At 35.9% G+C, this 17,344-nt stretch overlaps 1 protein-coding gene across 2 annotated transcripts in view; it reads right to left on the reverse strand.

The window, feature by feature from the left end:
• crybg2 (crystallin beta-gamma domain containing 2) overlaps window positions 1-17,344 on the reverse strand; it is a 73,429-nt gene that overhangs the window by 46,349 nt on the left and 9,736 nt on the right. The window contains exons 2-5 of one of the 2 annotated variants that reach the window (XM_055018103.1): window positions 12,949-13,054; window positions 6,409-6,564; window positions 2,451-4,746; window positions 536-1,967 (exon numbers count right to left, since the gene is read on the reverse strand). In XM_055018103.1, the coding sequence (XP_054874078.1) occupies window positions 536-1,967; window positions 2,451-4,746; window positions 6,409-6,564; window positions 12,949-13,054 (3,990 nt within the window). Of the gene's footprint in view, window positions 1-535; window positions 4,747-6,408; window positions 6,565-12,948; window positions 13,055-17,344 lie in introns of both variants that reach the window. The other variant, XM_055018102.1, reaches the window with a different exon arrangement.

The raw sequence follows: 17,344 nt of genomic DNA on the forward strand, positions 1-17,344 counted from the left end.
AATTCTTATTCCATCCACTAACCTGTAACGTCCAGCTGCTGGTTGGACATTAAACTTTAATTATTATTATCATTTTATTTACTAACCTGTAACATCTAGCTGCTGGTTGGACATTAAACTTTAATTATTATTATTATTCCATCCACTAACCTGTGATGTTGAACTTTAATTCTTATTCCATCCACTAACCTGTAACGTCCAGCTGCTGGTTGGACATTAAACTTTAATTATTATTATTATTCCATCCACTAACCTGTGATGTTGAACTTTAATTCTTATTCCATCCACTAACCTGTAACGTCCAGCTGCTGGTTGGACATTAAACTTTAATCATTATTATCTGATTTCATTTACTAACCTGTGATGTTAAACTTTATTATTCCATCCACTAACCTGTGATGTTGAACTTTAATTCTTATTCCATCTACTAACCTGTGATGTTGAACTTTAATTCTTATTCCATCCACTAACCTGTAACGTCCAGCTGCTGGTTGGACATTAAACTTTAATTATTATTATTATTCCATCCACTAACCTGTAACGTCCAGCTGCTGGTTGAACCTCTTCAGGATGTCGTGGGTTCGCTGCCGGCTGCTCCTCCGGCTTCGTCCTGCTGCTCTGTGGATTCCTGCCGTGTTCCTCCTGAGCTGTTGGACAGTTTTCTGAGCTTCCTGCTGATCTTCCTTCAGTTTTCCTCTCTGATCTCAGCCCTTCTTCTCCTCCTGCCGTGACTTCAGGTCCTCTGGAGGTTTCCTGAGACCCTCCAGAGCTGCTGTCGGTCTCAAATCGTCCCTCCTGCTTCCCTCCATTAGCGTGGGCTTCGGTTTCCACCTGAGGACCCTCCCCCGGCCTGGGGGGCGGAGCCTCGGTGCATACCTGCTCAGTGCTCACCTGTTGAACCGGTGGAGCCGGTAACTCCTCCTGCCTCCTGCCTCCTGCCGCTGCTACAAACTCACACAATCCGGATTTCTGCTCTGGATTCTCTGATTTATGAAGGTTTATCTGTTGTTTTATCTCCGTTTCTGGAAGCAGCTTCATCTCCTTCCTGATTTCTACTACAAAACCTTCCTGTGGTTGTGCAAAAAACTCAGATTCACCTGCTTTCTGCACTAAATTCTCTGATTTCTGTTGCTTTATCTCCATTTCTGGATGCAGTTTTGTCTCTTTCTTGTTACTTACTGCAAGAGTTTTCTGTCTTCCTGCAACAAACTCAGATTTTCCTGACATCTGCAGCTGTGTTTCTGATTTATGACCCATAATGTGCTGCTTTATCTCCGTTTCTGGAAGCAGATTTGTCTCCTTCATGCTTTCAACCACAAAAGTTTCCTCTCTTCCTGCTAGAAACTCAGATTTTCCCAAATTCGGATCTGAATTCTCTGATTTCTGACCTTCTACTTGTTGCTTTATCTCCGTTTCTGGAAGCAGTTTTGTCTCTTTCTCATTTTCAACCGCAAAAGTTTCCTGTATTTCTGCAACAAACTCAGATTTTCTTGCTTTCTGCACTAAATTCTCTGATTTCTGTTGCTTTATCTCCATTTCTGGAAGCAGCTTTTTCTCTTTCTTGCTACCTACGGCAACAGTTTCCTCTCTTCCTGCAAGAAATTCAGATTTTCCCAGAATCTGCAGCTGTACTTCTGATTTCTGACCCCTAATCTGTTGCTTTATCTCCATTTCTGGAAGCTCATCCATCTCCTTCTTGCTTTCTATCGCAAAAGTTTCCTCTCTTACGGAAAGAAACTCAGATTTTCCTGATTTGTGCAGCTGTATTTGTGATTTCTGACCCCTAATCTGTTGCTGTGTTTCATTTTTATCTTCCTTGTGCACCTTTTGAACAAACTCAATCGTCTTTATCTCTGTTTCTGGAAGCAGTTTTGTCTCTTTCATGCTTTCTACCACACTAGTTTCCTCTCTTCCTGCAAGAAACTCAAGTTTTCTCAAATCCTGCACTGAATTCTCTGATTTCTGACCTTTAATCTGTTGCTTAATCTTCGTTTCTGGAAGCTCATCCATCTCCTTCTTGCTACCTATGGCAACAGTTTCCTCTCTTCCTGCAAGAGATTTTCCCAGATTCTGCAGCTGTATTTCACTTTTATCTTCCTCTTTTTCCATTTTAACAACACTCTTGACCAAAGCTTCTGGAAGCAGTTCTGTCTTCTTCCTGCTTTTTACCACAGAAGTTTCTTCGCTTTCTGTCTTTTTTGCATCAATTCCTGCAAGAAACTCAGATTTTCCCAGATCCTGCAGTGAAACTTCAGACGTCTGACCTCTGATCTGTTGCTCCATTTCATTTTTGTCTCCCTCTTGTTGCATTTTTACAATCCCAACCGTGTTTATCCGCGTTTCTGGAAGTACATCCATCTCCTCCCTGCTTTCTAAAACTAATTTTTGTTCATTTTCTTTCTCCTTTGCATCCCTGGCCTCTAGAATCTCAGATTTCTCTGGTTTCTGACCTCTAATCTGTTGCTCTTCTTCACTTTTCTCTTCCTCGCTTCTCATTTTAACAAACACGACCTTCTTCATGTCGGTTTCTGGAAGTGGCTTCGTCTCTTTCTCCACCGAGAACTTTGTCTTTGCATCTTCGTTTTCCTTCTTCCACTCAGATTTCTTCACCTCCTGCACCTGTAAGTCCACCTTCTGACTTCTCAGCTGAGTTTCGATTTTGTCTTCCTCATTTTTCATTTTAACGAACACAACTCTCTTCTTCTCAGGTTCTGGAAGCTCTCTTTTGTCCATCGTTTTTGCATCTTCGCTTTCCAGTTTCTTTACATCACTGCATCTTAAAAATGTTCCCAGATCCTGCTCTGGAACTTCTTCCTTCTGACCAGTTTTGCTTTTGTCCTCCTCGCTTTTCATTTTAACAAACATGACCTTCTTTGTTCCTGAATCTGGAAGCAGCTCCGCAGCCTTCGCTTCGTCTTTGTCCTCCAAACTGGACGTCTTTGCATCTCTGCATCTTAGAATCTCAGATGTCCCCCAGTCCTGCAACGGATCTCCTCTTTCTTCTTCCTCACTTTTCATTTTAACAAACATGACTCTCCTCTTCTTCTCAGTTTCTGTCTCCACATCCACGGTGAACATCTCCTCGTCCTCGCTGACGTGGTCCTCCTCGGCGCTGTAGTAGATTTCTGCGGCGCTGCCTTCGTCCGAGCAGACGCTGAGGTACGCCGGGCTCAGAGGTCCGTCCAGCACGTCCATCTGTTCTCCGGTTTTAATCCTCAGCTCCAGACTTTTGGTCGTTTTAGCCGAGGAGCCGGGAGCAGCGGCAGCTTCCTCGTCCGCCAGCGACTCTTTGACTAGAATGACTCTGCGTTTGGAGTCTGAAACCCGAGAGTCCGTCTCCGGGGACGTTACAGAGTCGGGAACAGGAGAGTTTGGCCTGAGGACGCTGGAGTTCAGCTCTGAATAAGGAACATTATCACTGCTGGGAGCTTTAGAGCCTGAATCCAGGGCGGAGCGGAGGGATCTGTGGTGGATTTCTGGGCTCTTCTGAAGCCAACATGCAGGATTAGTTTGGTAGGAAGTAAATCTGGAGCCATCAATGGAAGCAAAACTACCTGGAGTGGACATGGGAGAGGAGAAAGTGTTGGTTCGGACCAGCTCAGCTTCGAGGAGTCGGATCTCGGTGTGGACTTGAGGTGGAGTTCTGGAGAACGAAGACATGATGTGGGGTTGAGGTTTGAGGAGCGAATTTATGACCTCGGAGGTGAAATTCTTAGGAAACAGAGAGTCGTACAGAGCTCCGTAAACCGCGTCCGGAACTTTATTTTCAGACGAGGTTTTCATGGTTTCAGAAGCAGAACGGTCAGTTTGGGAAGCTGAGACTTCATGATGGACGGAGGTCGAGTCTGGAGCAAAGACGTCGTTTTTGGAGTCAGGACTTGTCGCTGAAGGTTTAAAAATCAAAGCTGGAGAATCTGGAGCAGAGATATTATTTTTAGAATCAGAATTCATCAGTGACGATGTAAAATTCAGAGATGGAGAGTCTGTAGATGTTGATTCTGCAGCAAAGGCGTCAGTTTTGGACTCAGAAGTCGTCGCTGAAAGTTTAAAAGTCGAAGCTGGAGAATCTGCAGAGGTGGATCCTGCATCAAAGACATTGGTTTTAGACTCAGAAGTCACCGCTGAGGGTTTGAAACTCGTAGCTGGAGAATCTGCAGAGGTGGATCCTGCATCAAAGGTGTCGATTTCGGAATCAGAATTCTCCACTGAGGGTCTCAAAGCCGTAGCTGGAGAGTCTGCAGATGCTGATTTTGTAGCAAAGGTGTCGGTTTTGGACTCAGAAGTCGTTGCTGAGGGTTTAAAACTCGTCTCTGCCAAGTTGATTTGAGCTTCAGGTTTCAGAAGTGATGAAGAAACACTGCTGGATTCCTGGTTTTTATCAGATTCCTGCAGGATTTCTTCAGCGCTGGAAGCAGCTTTCTGATCCGAGACGTCGACCTGGACTCGTTGAGGTGCATTCTGGGTGTTGAGATCGTTAGCGGAGGCGGCTGAAGAACCTGAATCGTCGAGCTGCAGCTCAGGGATGGAAGCGATCGGAGCTCTGAGGGTTTCATCCGACTCCTTAGGTTCTGGTTGGTCGTGGTCGGTTCTTACGGCTTGTCTCAGGTCAGATTGGGACTGGTTCTTGGCCACCGGAGGAGGAGACGGGATGTCGAAGGTGTTGCTGCTGTCGAGCTCCGGCTGAGACATGCTGAACCTCTTAGAGCTGGTTTGATCCAGCCTCATCTGACTGAGGTCCAGAGGTGTCTAGAGGGAGATTATTGACGATTTCACTCATAAAATAATACAAATATAACCACTGAGACCTTAAATAGAAGCAATAATTATCTAAAGATGTGTCTAAATAGAGATAATTATGATTACATTTGATTCAGTGTTTTAAAGCTGACAGATTACAGACCTTAAAAGCCATAAAAATATAAAAATCCCAGTTAATAATCACAATTTGAGCCTGATCGATATATCAGTTGCCTCGTATTGGTGTCGGCGTTTATGTTATTTGATATAAAAACTTTATTTTGCAGAAAATAATACAGAAAAAGACGCTTGAGGTGATTTAAAAACTGTTTCATGTCGTAGTTTGTGCAGCAGAGCAGCTTAAAGTCCATTTTTTACAGTGTTTTTGCTCTGTGCAGCGCATGTAGCAGAGCTGATGGTGGTGTGGAGTCCAGGTTTGTCTTCATAGTAAAGCTGCTATGAATTTTACACCGTGTTTGTGTTATAAATTGTTGGAAACTGATTCCAAAATTGTCCTTTTGGTGTAAAGAGAAATTTTGATGATATTTCTACTTTTAAAGACTTTTTCTAACTATCTAGATCAAAACATATTATTTCCACTGATCAAAAGAAAGTTTTTAAAATTAAAATAAAAGAAAAAAAATCATTTAATAATTTAAATTATTACATTAAAATTGTTAAATTAAATTAATTAAATCAATAATAATTTAAATTAATTATTTTATTTTATTTAAGATTTTAAATTATTAAATTCAACCAAATTTAATTTAATTAAAAATTCATTCAAAGCTGCACAATTAAAATTGTTATTAATATATTTAATTGATAAACCTCAATGTTTAGGAAAACTGACGAGGATTTTATTCTCTACTGCAACCGTATTATCAAATTTTAAAGGATAAAATTGTCAATAAATATGAAATATGACAGTTTTGATGATATTTCTACGAACTTTTAAAGACTTTTTCTAACCATCCGGATAAAATATTATTTCCACTGATGAAAAGAAAATTTTTCAAATTCAAATAAATATTTTTTAAAATAATTTAATTGTTTAAATCAATAATACTTTAAGTTAATTATTAATTAAATTTAATATTTTAAATAATTAATTTAAATTATGTTATTTAGTTTAATTTAAAAAATCCTTCAAAGCTGCACAATTATAACTATTATTAATATATTTAATAGATAAACCTCAATGTTTAGGAACACTGATGATGATTTTATACTCTGCTGCAACCATATTATCGACTTTTAAAGGATAAAATTGCATGAAAATATAAACACAGGGACAACTGTGATAAATAAAGATCAGAAAATATGCCAGATAATAAAAGAAATGCATTTATCTTTATCTTCATATCATTCTGTTAGTTTTCAGACATTGTTTTAGGTTCTGGTTTTTGTTTGTTTTGTTGTTCATTTTGTGCAATTTATTTTCCTTTTTTTGTCTTTTGATATTGAAAATTGTTGGAAATAAATCAAATAAAAGAAAATAAAAAGCAGCTGCCTTCTTTTTTGAAGAGAAATTTACAAAATACAATATATTATTTGATCCAGTTGGGCTCATTATTTAGAGATTTCTGGAAATATCTTCAGGTTTCACTCGATGTATCTCACAGAAAAGTAAATTCTGAGCCCGACAGTGAAATAAAAATTGTTTTCTACCTCGTCTTTCTCTTCGATTCCGGCTCCATGGAGGCCAAAAGTGCTGCTGGAGAGATTCTCCTCATCTTTCTTCTTCTTCTTTCTGAAGCCGAAGGAAAACGTGGCGAACTTTTTGGGCTTCCGGAGATCCAACTCAGAGTAGCTGAACTCTTTACCCTGAAAGGAGAAAAGGATGCATAAATAAAAATAAAAACCTACTACAACATCTGCAAATCTTTATATTCCAATTAAAGCCTCATTGATGCTGGATTTTTGGAGCTGAAACTGATTTTAGGGGTAAGAAATTTCGGTATTAACATTATCTGCTGACATTATTTACATATCTGTAAGATTTAAACTGGAAATACACAATTATGGAATCACTTTCCAGCAATTTATTTTAAAAATACAGTGTAAAATTATTGGCAGCTTTACTATGAAGACAAACCTGGACTCCTCACTGCCGTCGGCTCTGCTACATGCACTGCACAGAGCTAAAAACACTGTAAAAAAATGGACTTTAAGCTGCTCTGCTGCACAAACTATGACATGAGACATTTTTTAAATCACCTCCTACATGTTTTTCTGCATTATTTCCTGCAAAATAAAGTTTTTATATCAAACAACATTAATGCCGACACCAATATGAGGAAACCAATATATCATTTTGACTGAAATTATGATTATTAACTGGAAATTTTTAATAGATTTTATGGCTTTTAAGGTCTGTAATCTGTCAAAGAAACAAATGAGTAAAAATAATACATAAAGCTATAAATTTTTTATTGTTTTTATATATTTTTATTTTTATTATTATTATTATTATTATTATTATTATTATTAATAATAATAATAATAATAATAATAATAATAATAATAATAATAATAATAATAATAATAATAATAATAATAATAATAATAATAATAAATATCACATATTTTTAAATATCTTTATTCTTTTTTAGATATACATTATTATTAATGTATTATTTATATATATATATATATATATATATATACATACACACAATCTAATTATTGAATATCATGTATTTAATATCATTATTTTTATTATTATACAAATTTTTTCTCATTTTTTCTTAGATACATTTATATAATTTAATAATAATATTACATATATTGTATTTTATATATAGTTTTATTTTAATTTAACTTTAATTCTAATGATTAAATATATATTTTTGAATATGCTAAAAATTCTGATATTTAATCATCAATTAAAAAATAAAACTATATCTCTATCTATATATACACATACATACATACTAAAAAATAATAATAATAAATAACACTGATGCATTCTTGCAGCTGTGGGTTTTACAGCACTGCATTCTGACCTTTTATTAACTAAAACATAAACTGAGACGTGTGTGTTTAATCTCTCTACTGTTGAGTGAAAACCCTCTGGACAAAGCTCCTGTCAGGTTTAAGAATGACACCATTGAACCACACAGATAATCCAGGCGTCACACTTATAAACAAGAGAACAAAGAATCTGACACGCTAGTTTCATTCCAAGGAGCTGAAGCTGCTCCACCCTGGAATAAAATGAAGGACTAGTCCAACACGATCGACTAAACCAGCAGCTGCTCATGTACATACTGCGGTCTGGAGGAGTTTATCATTAAAACTCCCCCTTTAATTACTCCAGTAGCTTTAAATCATCAGTGTTCCAGTAAATAACACCTGGAGGAGGTAAAGAAAGCAGAAAGATGAAGGTTTACATAAAAGTGATGCTTTAAAAAGTTTCTTTACCAACAAATCTACTGTAAAAAGATGCTGAAGTGTGTTTTTTTTGTTGTGATGCTGCTCTGATGTCTACGCTGTTGATGACAAATGGAACGCCGGCCGGTCCGACAGATTCTCTAACCGGGTGTGTCGGCCAGAATTCCTGCGATGGATACTTTGAAAAGTATGAAAAGCAAAAACAACAACAGAAGAGGAGGCTTAGCCGAGTGGAGAACACTCAGGTGAAGAAACTCCACTGATTCAGACGCATTTAAAGACCTTAAAGCACCTGAAAGCAGGCGTGTGAGCAGCTAAGTCCTGCAGTGAAGGTGTGGAAGCACAAAAGCAGGCATATAAACGGAATCTAACAACATACAGGCAACGTTGCTTCTTTTTCTGGTCATTTATGGGAATTTAAAACGTGTTACCGCTAAAATGTTTGACTTTTTAACTTGGTCTGAGACAGAAATGAGAGAAAGATGCTAAAATGACATGAAAATGACACAAAAGACACAAAAATCACACAGACACAAAAATGAGCCAGAAAGATGCTAAAATGACATGAAATAACACAAAAAGAGACACAAGTGACAAAATTTACGCTAAAATGACACAAAGACTCAGAAATGGCACAAAGAGATACAAAAATGACAGGAACGATGCTAAAATGACACAAAAATGTGCTAAAACAACAGAAAGACACAAAAATGACACAGGAGATAGTAAAATGACACAAAAAGACACAGAAATCACACAAAGAGACACAAAAATGATCCAGAAAGATGCTAAAATGACATGAAAATTACACAAAAAGACAACAAAAGAAGTAAAAATAACACAGAGACACAAGAGACACAAAAGATGCAAAAAATTAAACTAAAAGACCCAGAAATTGCACAAAGAAACACAAACATGACATAAAAGATGCTAAAATGACATAAAAATACACAAAAGAAGCAAATATGACATGAAAATTGATTGAAATCACACAAAGAGACACAAAACTGATCCAGAAAGATGGTAAAATGACATGAAATGACACAAAAATGACACAAAAAGACACAAAGAGAGACAAAAGATGCAACAAATGACACTAAAAGACCCATAAATCGCACAGAGACACAAAAACAATCCGGAAATTACATGACCAGACATAAAACGAAAGAAAAAAAACATCACTTTATAATTTTTGAAGGAAGAAATCACAACTTTTTCCTTTAATTTTGAAGCTACATTAAACAAAAAATCACATCCTTCATTATATCAAAACACCAAGACAATAATGTTCCCATTTTGACTTGAAATCTGTCCAAAATATACAAAAAAATGTCCAAAAATTTAGCATCTTTCTGGGTCATCTTTGTGTCTCTTTGTGTCATTTCTGAGTGTCTGTGTCATTTTAGTGTCTTTTTGTGTAATTTAGCGTCTTTTTCATGTCATTTTGACATCTTTACGTGCCATTTTTAAATGACATAGAAAGACACGAAAAGAAGCAAAAATTACACAAAAAGACCCAAAAAAGACCCAGAAAGATGCTAAAATGACACAAAAAGACAGAGAAATTACACAGACACACAAAAATGAAATGGAAAGATGCTAAAATTACATGAAAAGACACAAAAAGACGCAAAAATTACACAAAACCCCCACAAAACTGAAGGAAATTATACTAAAATGACAAAGACACAAAAATCACACAAAAATGACCCAGAACGATGCTAAAATGACATGAAAACTACACAAAAAAATGCAAAAGAGATACAAAGCCTTTTTAAAAAACATAATCTGTTCTGTGCAAACATCATATTTTGGGGATTTTTTTGTAAAAATCAGGTTAGAATAATTTTTCAGGGGGGAAATTTCTAAATGAGACGTGTTTTTACACATAAGTACATGGATGTAAACATGTTCTAACTAAATAATCTTAAACTATTCATGTCCCACATGACAGAATATTGATTATTTTTAGAACATTTGACGTTCTGGTTTGCTGGTAAAGCTGCTGTGATGCTGTTATTATTTAAAGGCTGTTATTTTATACTTTAAGCATCTTCTGATTGCAAACATGAATGTTCTCTTCATTAAACTTTTGTAAAGGCACAAACACAGCAGACTGACAGTGACAGAAATAAAACATTTTAGTTTAGTTCTAAAGCTTTTTCTTTACATCTTCACCACGTCGCTGCTTCTTAAAGCTCTGGCGCCCTCTAATGGAGCAAACACAAAATCTGCAGGTTTATTTCATCTGCTTTTCTGCTTCAATCTGACACAAGACACAAAAATGACACGGAAAGATGCGAATAATTACACAAAATGACACAGAAATCACACAAAAATGACACAAAAGAGACATAAAACATGCTAAAATGACACAAAAAGACACAGAAATCACACAGAAAGACACAAAAATGACCTGGAAAGATGTTAAATGACATAGAAAGACACGAAAAGAAGCAAAAATGACACAAAAGACACAAAAAGAAGCAAAACTGACGCACAAAGACACAAAAATGACACAGAAAGAAGCACAACTGACACGAAGAGACACAAAAAGACACAAAAATGATCCAGAAAGATGCTAAAATAAAATGAAAATGACATGAAAACTCAAAGTCTGCAGGTTTATTTCTCCTGTTATTTTTTCTGAAATGTATATTAATATTTTTGGCTCCTGTTTTTCTGTATTTCGGTTTCCAGGGTGTTTTCCTGGCGGTGCAGAGGAGCCGGCATTAAACCAGTAAAGACCCTGCAGCAGCTAGAATGAAGCTGCCGTTAGAGAGGAACTCATAAAATGAGCCTCAGACTAGGATCCTGTTCCAACACGTTTGTCTGATAACATTTGGAGAAACGTATCTTCTGCAGCCTGACAGCAAACAGAGAAACACCAACAACAGCTTAAAGCTTTGGATGTTTCACTTTAGATGTGATAAATTTGGATTCAGCATCACTTTCACTGCACCAGAGTAGATTTTACAGAAGGAAAAGTAAGAAATAAACCATCATCCTTCTTATATAACCTGTTCTGAGGGTTTAAAGCTGCTAAATCACGCTGCTGACACACGTCACTGCAGGGATTCATTCCTCCTGACAACAAGAAAATCTCACCTTTCATTTGACCCAACAGATTCCCACCTGAACTCACAGCTGTTCATCTGATAACAGTCTCTCCAGATGTTTATCTGATAACAGTCTCTCCAGATGTTCATCTGATAACAGTCTCTGCAGATGTTCATCTGATAACAGTCTCTGCAGATGTTCATCTGATAACAGTCTCTGCAGATGTTCATCTGATAACAGTCTCTGCAGATGTTCATCTGATAACAGTCTCTCCAGATGTTTATCTGATAACAGTCTCTCCAGATGTTCATCTGATAACAGTCTCTGCAGATGTTCATCTGATAACAGTCTCTCCAGATGTTTATCTGATAACAGTCTCTCCAGATGTTTATCTGATAACAGTCTCTGCAGATGTTCATCTGATAACAGTCTCTGCAGATGTTTATCTGATAACAGTCTATCCAGATGTTTATCTGATAACAGTCTATCCAGATGTTTATCTGATAACAGTCTCTCCAGATGTTTATCTGATAACAGTCTCTCCAGATGTTCATCTGATAACAGTCTCTGCAGATGTTCATCTGATAACAGTCTCTGCAGATGTTTATCTGATAACAGTCTCTCCAGATGTTTATCTGATAACAGTCTCTCCAGATGTTTATCTGATAACAGTCTCTGCAGATGTTCATCTGATAACAGTCTCTGCAGATGTTCATCTGATAACAGTCTCTCCAGATGTTTATCTGATAACAGTCTCTCCAGATGTTTATCTGATAACAGTCTCTGCAGATGTTCATCTGATAACAGTCTCTGCAGATGTTCATCTGATAACAGTCTCTCCAGATGTTTATCTGATAACAGTCTCTCCAGATGTTCATCTGATAACAGTCTCTGCAGATGTTCATCTGATAACAGTCTCTCCAGATGTTTATCTGATAACAGTCTCTCCAGATGTTCATCTGATAACAGTCTCTCCAGATGTTCATCTGATAACAGTCTCTCCAGATGTTCATCTGATAACAGTCTCTCCAGATGTTCATCTGATAACAGTCTCTCCAGATGTTCATCTGATAACAGTCTCTCCAGATGTTCATCTGATAACAGTCTCTCCAGATGTTTATCTGATAACAGTCTCTCCAGATGTTCATCTGATAACAGTCTCTCCAGATGTTCATCTGATAACAGTCTCTGCAGATGTTCATCTGATAACAGTCTCTCCAGATGTTCATCTGATAACAGTCTCTCCAGATGTTTATCTGATAAGAGTCTATCCAGATGTTTATCTGATAAGTCTATCCAGATGAAAATAACACAAAAGACACAAAATGATGCTGAAATGGTGCAGTTCTATCAGAAAACTTCACAGAATTTAACCATAAAATCAAGATTTTTCATGGAAATCTCTCATTTCCACATGCCTCATTTAAAAATGTGTCCACAATAAACAGTAATGTTTTAACTGGATTCTGTAAAAGACAAAACATTTGCACAACTCAGTGCAACTGTGAAGCCATCAGTGACTCTGCTGGGACCAAAAGTCATGTCATAATAATTCTGGGAGTTTTTCCACAGAGCAGAGAAGAAACAAGTCAGAAATGTAAACAGTTAATATCTAGATGATGTGGAGCCGATATTTCTGACTTCTTTCTCTCCTGGTTTCCGCTGTCAGATCTACTGACAGCAGAAAACGATGCGGGATGACATTAGTTTCCAGTAACTACCGGTGAAAAGATGATTAAAAGTGTGTAAACGGACCTTTGCTCTGGAGGTGGTGGCGTACAGAGAAGATCGTTTGGTGTCCGGAGTGATGCTGTCCGTCCACAACTCTCCATCTTCTGCTGGTTTACTGGCTTCACCGCCACTGGAAAAGGGAAACAATGAAATAAATACATCTAACAAGCAGCAATTATGTCATTATTGCTTCTTTTGTGTCACAAAACAGGTGAAACTGTGACAAAAACTCAAATTCAGCACAAAAAAAACTTACAAAAGTCACCACAAAATGGCCAAAATTACCACAAAAAGATACAAAATCACCCCAAAAAGAGCCAAAACTATCTTGAAAGGTTCAAATATGCCAGCAAAAACATGAAAATCACCACAAAAAGGGCCAAAATTACCACAAAACAGGTGAAATTGTGAGAAAAACTGAAATTTGGCACAAAAAAACTCACAAAATCAAGACAAAAATGGCCAAAATTACCATAAATAGACCCAAATCACCCGAAATCACATCGAAAATCACCACAAAAAGGACCAAAATCACCACAAAAAGGACTAAAACTACAACAAAACAGGTGATATTGCGACAAAAACTCCAATTCAACATAAAAAACGCAAATATAACCACAAAAATGGCTAAATATCACAAAAAGACACATAATCACCCCAAAAAGAGCCAAAATTACCTTGAATGGTTCAAATATGGCAGTAAAAACATGAAAATCACCACAAAAAGGGCCAAAATTACCACAAAACAGGTGAAATTGTGAGAAAAACTGAAATTTGGCACAAAATTGTGCAAAATCACCATAACAACGGACAAAATTACCCCAAAAAGAGTCAAAATGACCTTGAAAGGTTCGAATCTGCCTGAAAGTTGGCGCTGAGAGGGTTAAAAAGAGGAAGAAGATCCCGGTTTATTAAAATAAAAGTGTGAATCAGTGCTGAGGGAATGCTGAATGAAACCGGCTGTGCAGAAAGTTAGTGTGTTTGTTAGAACCACATTCCAAGTTGAGGACGACTATTAGACACAACGAAGGTTTAATGACAGTAAACAGACGTGAACCTGCATCTGCTGCCAACTCAAACAATCCACCAACCTGCAGACATGAATCTAAAATCCAGCTTTATCAGGAGAAACAGCAGCTTCACAGTCAACATCTGTCATCTAATAACCCACACACACAAAGGGCCTTTATACAAACACACACTTCATTCACTGACAACAGCAGCAAACAGGAAGTGAAGTCGACAAGCAAACACTACAAACTGAGACGATGCAGGTTCAGCTCCAAACAGCAAACAAGAGCAGCGTTTTATCGAGTAGCTGACCTTCTTCTGTAAACACAACAGTGACAACAGTTCAGGGTTTTTACTGTTCGCAGCTTTAATGACTTGGAGATGACACCGATCTGTAACCTGACTAAAAGACACAAAAAACTCACTATAAAAAGGACAAAAGTACCACAAAAAGACACAAAATCAACCTAAAAGAGCCAAAACTGCCTTGAAACGTGTATATATATGACAAGAAAAACATGCAAAATCTCTACAAAAACAAGCAAAATTACCATGAAATGGACTAGAATTAACACAAAACAGGTGAAATTGCAACAAAAACTAAAATTTGGCACAAAAAATGTGCAAAACCGCCACAAAAAAGCCAAAATTATTACAAAAAGAGCCAAAACTACCCTGAAAATTTCAAATATGCCAACAAAAACCATGTAAAATCACCACAGAAAAGTAGCAAAATTATCACAAAATGGACTAAAATTACCACAAAACAGGGGAAATTGTGACAAAAACTCAAATGTGACACAAAAATCTTGCAAAATCACCACAAACACGACCAAAAGTACCACAAAAAGACACAAATTCACCCCAAAAAGATCCAAAACTACATTGAAAGGTTCAAATTTGCCAGAAAAACCTGCAAAAGCACCACAAAAAGCACCACAACTACTGCAAAACAGATGAATTGCAACAAAAACTCAAATTCTCGGTAAAACATTCAACTAAATAGGACTAAAGCTCCTTCCTGACCTCCTCAGAACATCTGGTTCTCCAGTAACTTTATTAATGATCAGAGTTCTACCTTCATCCTGGGAATATTTCCACAGTTCCATAGAGGTGGATCCAGATTTATCCAGATTTGGTACTTTTTATGGTGATTTTGTGTCTTTGTGGTAATTTTGGTAGTTTTCGTGGGTATTTTGCGTGTTTTTTGTGCCAAATTAGAATTTTTGTCGTAATTTCACCTATTTCATGGCAGCTTTGGTCTTTTTTGTAGTAAATTTGGCTGTTTTTGTGGTGATTTTCCAGGTTTTTACTGGTATATTGAAATGTTTTAGGGTAATTTTGGTTCTTTTTGGGATGATTTTGTGTCTTTCTGGTGATTTTGCGAATTTTTTGTGCTGAATTCGAATTTGTGTCACAATTTCACCTGTTTTGTGATTATTTGGTTCTTTCTGTGGTAATTTTCCAGCTTTTTTAGTTATTTTAGTCTCAGTTTTTACCAGAACTCAGATATGTTTCTCCTCCTAAATGTCATGGTTCTATCTGCTGTACTGATGAAGTTCTGAGGCTCAGAAATGATGGAAAAAGTCCATTAAAAAGTGATAAATCTGGACCCACCTCTATGGACTTCAAGGACCTGGAACTCTGAAATATTCCCAGGATGAAGGTAGAACTCTGATCAGTAAATATAAAGTTATAGAAAAGGGAGACACTAAATCTGAAGCTCACACTTCTTGTCATCATACAGCCTCCAGAGGTTTTGTTTTCGTGCTCTGCAGCCAACAGATCCATCAGGCAGGTATTTAGTTCATGTGATAAAATCCGTTTGATATGAGGATGAGTGAGTCTCTGTCACCGACTGATGAGAGTTCAGACGTCAACATGAGGAAACCCAGAAACAAGGAAAGCCTTTCAGTGTCTGAACTGTCTGGAAGATGTTCAACAGATGAAATCAGCTTCTCAACTTTGTCTGGCTGTAAAATGTGACACTTGTTTGGATAAGAGAAGTTCAGGGAGGCTGCTAGACTTCTACATTTACATCTGTTTACAGACACCCAGTGCAGTAAAACCACAGCTTATGTATGCAAACAGTGTCAGAGTGAACACAGCTCGTCTGCTCAGTGCTTTTCTAAGTTACACTCATGAATGTTTGCATCGTAAATACGAAGCTGGAGGCAAGAGCTCAACATAAACACCACAGACAGCAGAAAACAGCTGCACAATCACTAAAAACACTGTGTATGTTTTTTGGACATACTTTTGTACTTTGTTTATTGTATATTTTCCTCCTTATCTTGATCTAATATTTTTCTATTTATGTTTATATTTTTAGGATATATTTTTCTACTTCTTTATTGTATATTTTTCTACTTATAAGAATACATTTTTACCTTATATTTTTCCACTTTTTGTTCATTCTTTTTAGACATTTTTGTACTTACATCTTTATTTTTGGGACACATTTTTCTACTGATATTTGTCATTTTTTCCACTTATGTTATTATTTTTAGAATATATTTTTTATCTCATATTTTTCTACTTATTTTTATAATTTTAGGACAAATTTTCTACTTATATTTATCATATATATATTTTTATATATGTTATTATTTTTAGAATTTTTTTTTACCTTGTAATTTTTTTTTTACTTATGTTAAGATTTTTAGATTTTTTTTTACCTTACATTTTTCTACTTATGTTTATATTTTTAGGACAGCGTTTCCTTCTTATGCTGTTATTTTTCAGACACATTTTTCTATCTTTATATTTATGATATATTTTTGTACAAATATTAATTTTTTAGAATATATTTTTTCTTCTTATATTTTCCTAATTATGTTTATATTTTCAGGACATATTTTTCTACTTATATTCATCATATAGTTTTGTACTTATGTTTATATTTTTAGGACATATTTTTCTACTTATATTCATCATATAGTTTTGTACTTATGTTTATATTTTTAGGACATATTTTTCTACTTATATTCATCATATAGTTTTGTACTTATGTTTATATTTTTAGGACATATTTTTCTACTTATATTCATCATATAGTTTTGTACTTATGTTTATATTTTTAGGACATATTTTTCTACTTATATTCATCATATATTTTTGTACTTATGTTTATATTTTTAGGACATATTTTTCTACTTATATTCATCATATAGTTTTGTACTTATGTTTATATTTTTAGGACATATTTTTCTACTTATATTCATCATATATTTTTCTACTTATGTTTATATTTTCAGGACATATTTTTCTACTTATATTCATCATATAGTTTTGTACTTATATTTATATTTTTAGGACATATTTTTCTACTTATATTCATCATATAGTTTTCTACTTATATTTATATTTTTAGGACATATTTTTCTACTTATATTCATCATATCGTTTT

Source organism: Amphiprion ocellaris, chromosome 15 (genome assembly GCF_022539595.1).
Source record: "Amphiprion ocellaris isolate individual 3 ecotype Okinawa chromosome 15, ASM2253959v1, whole genome shotgun sequence".
In the NCBI taxonomy this organism is placed as follows: domain Eukaryota; kingdom Metazoa; phylum Chordata; class Actinopteri; family Pomacentridae; genus Amphiprion; species Amphiprion ocellaris.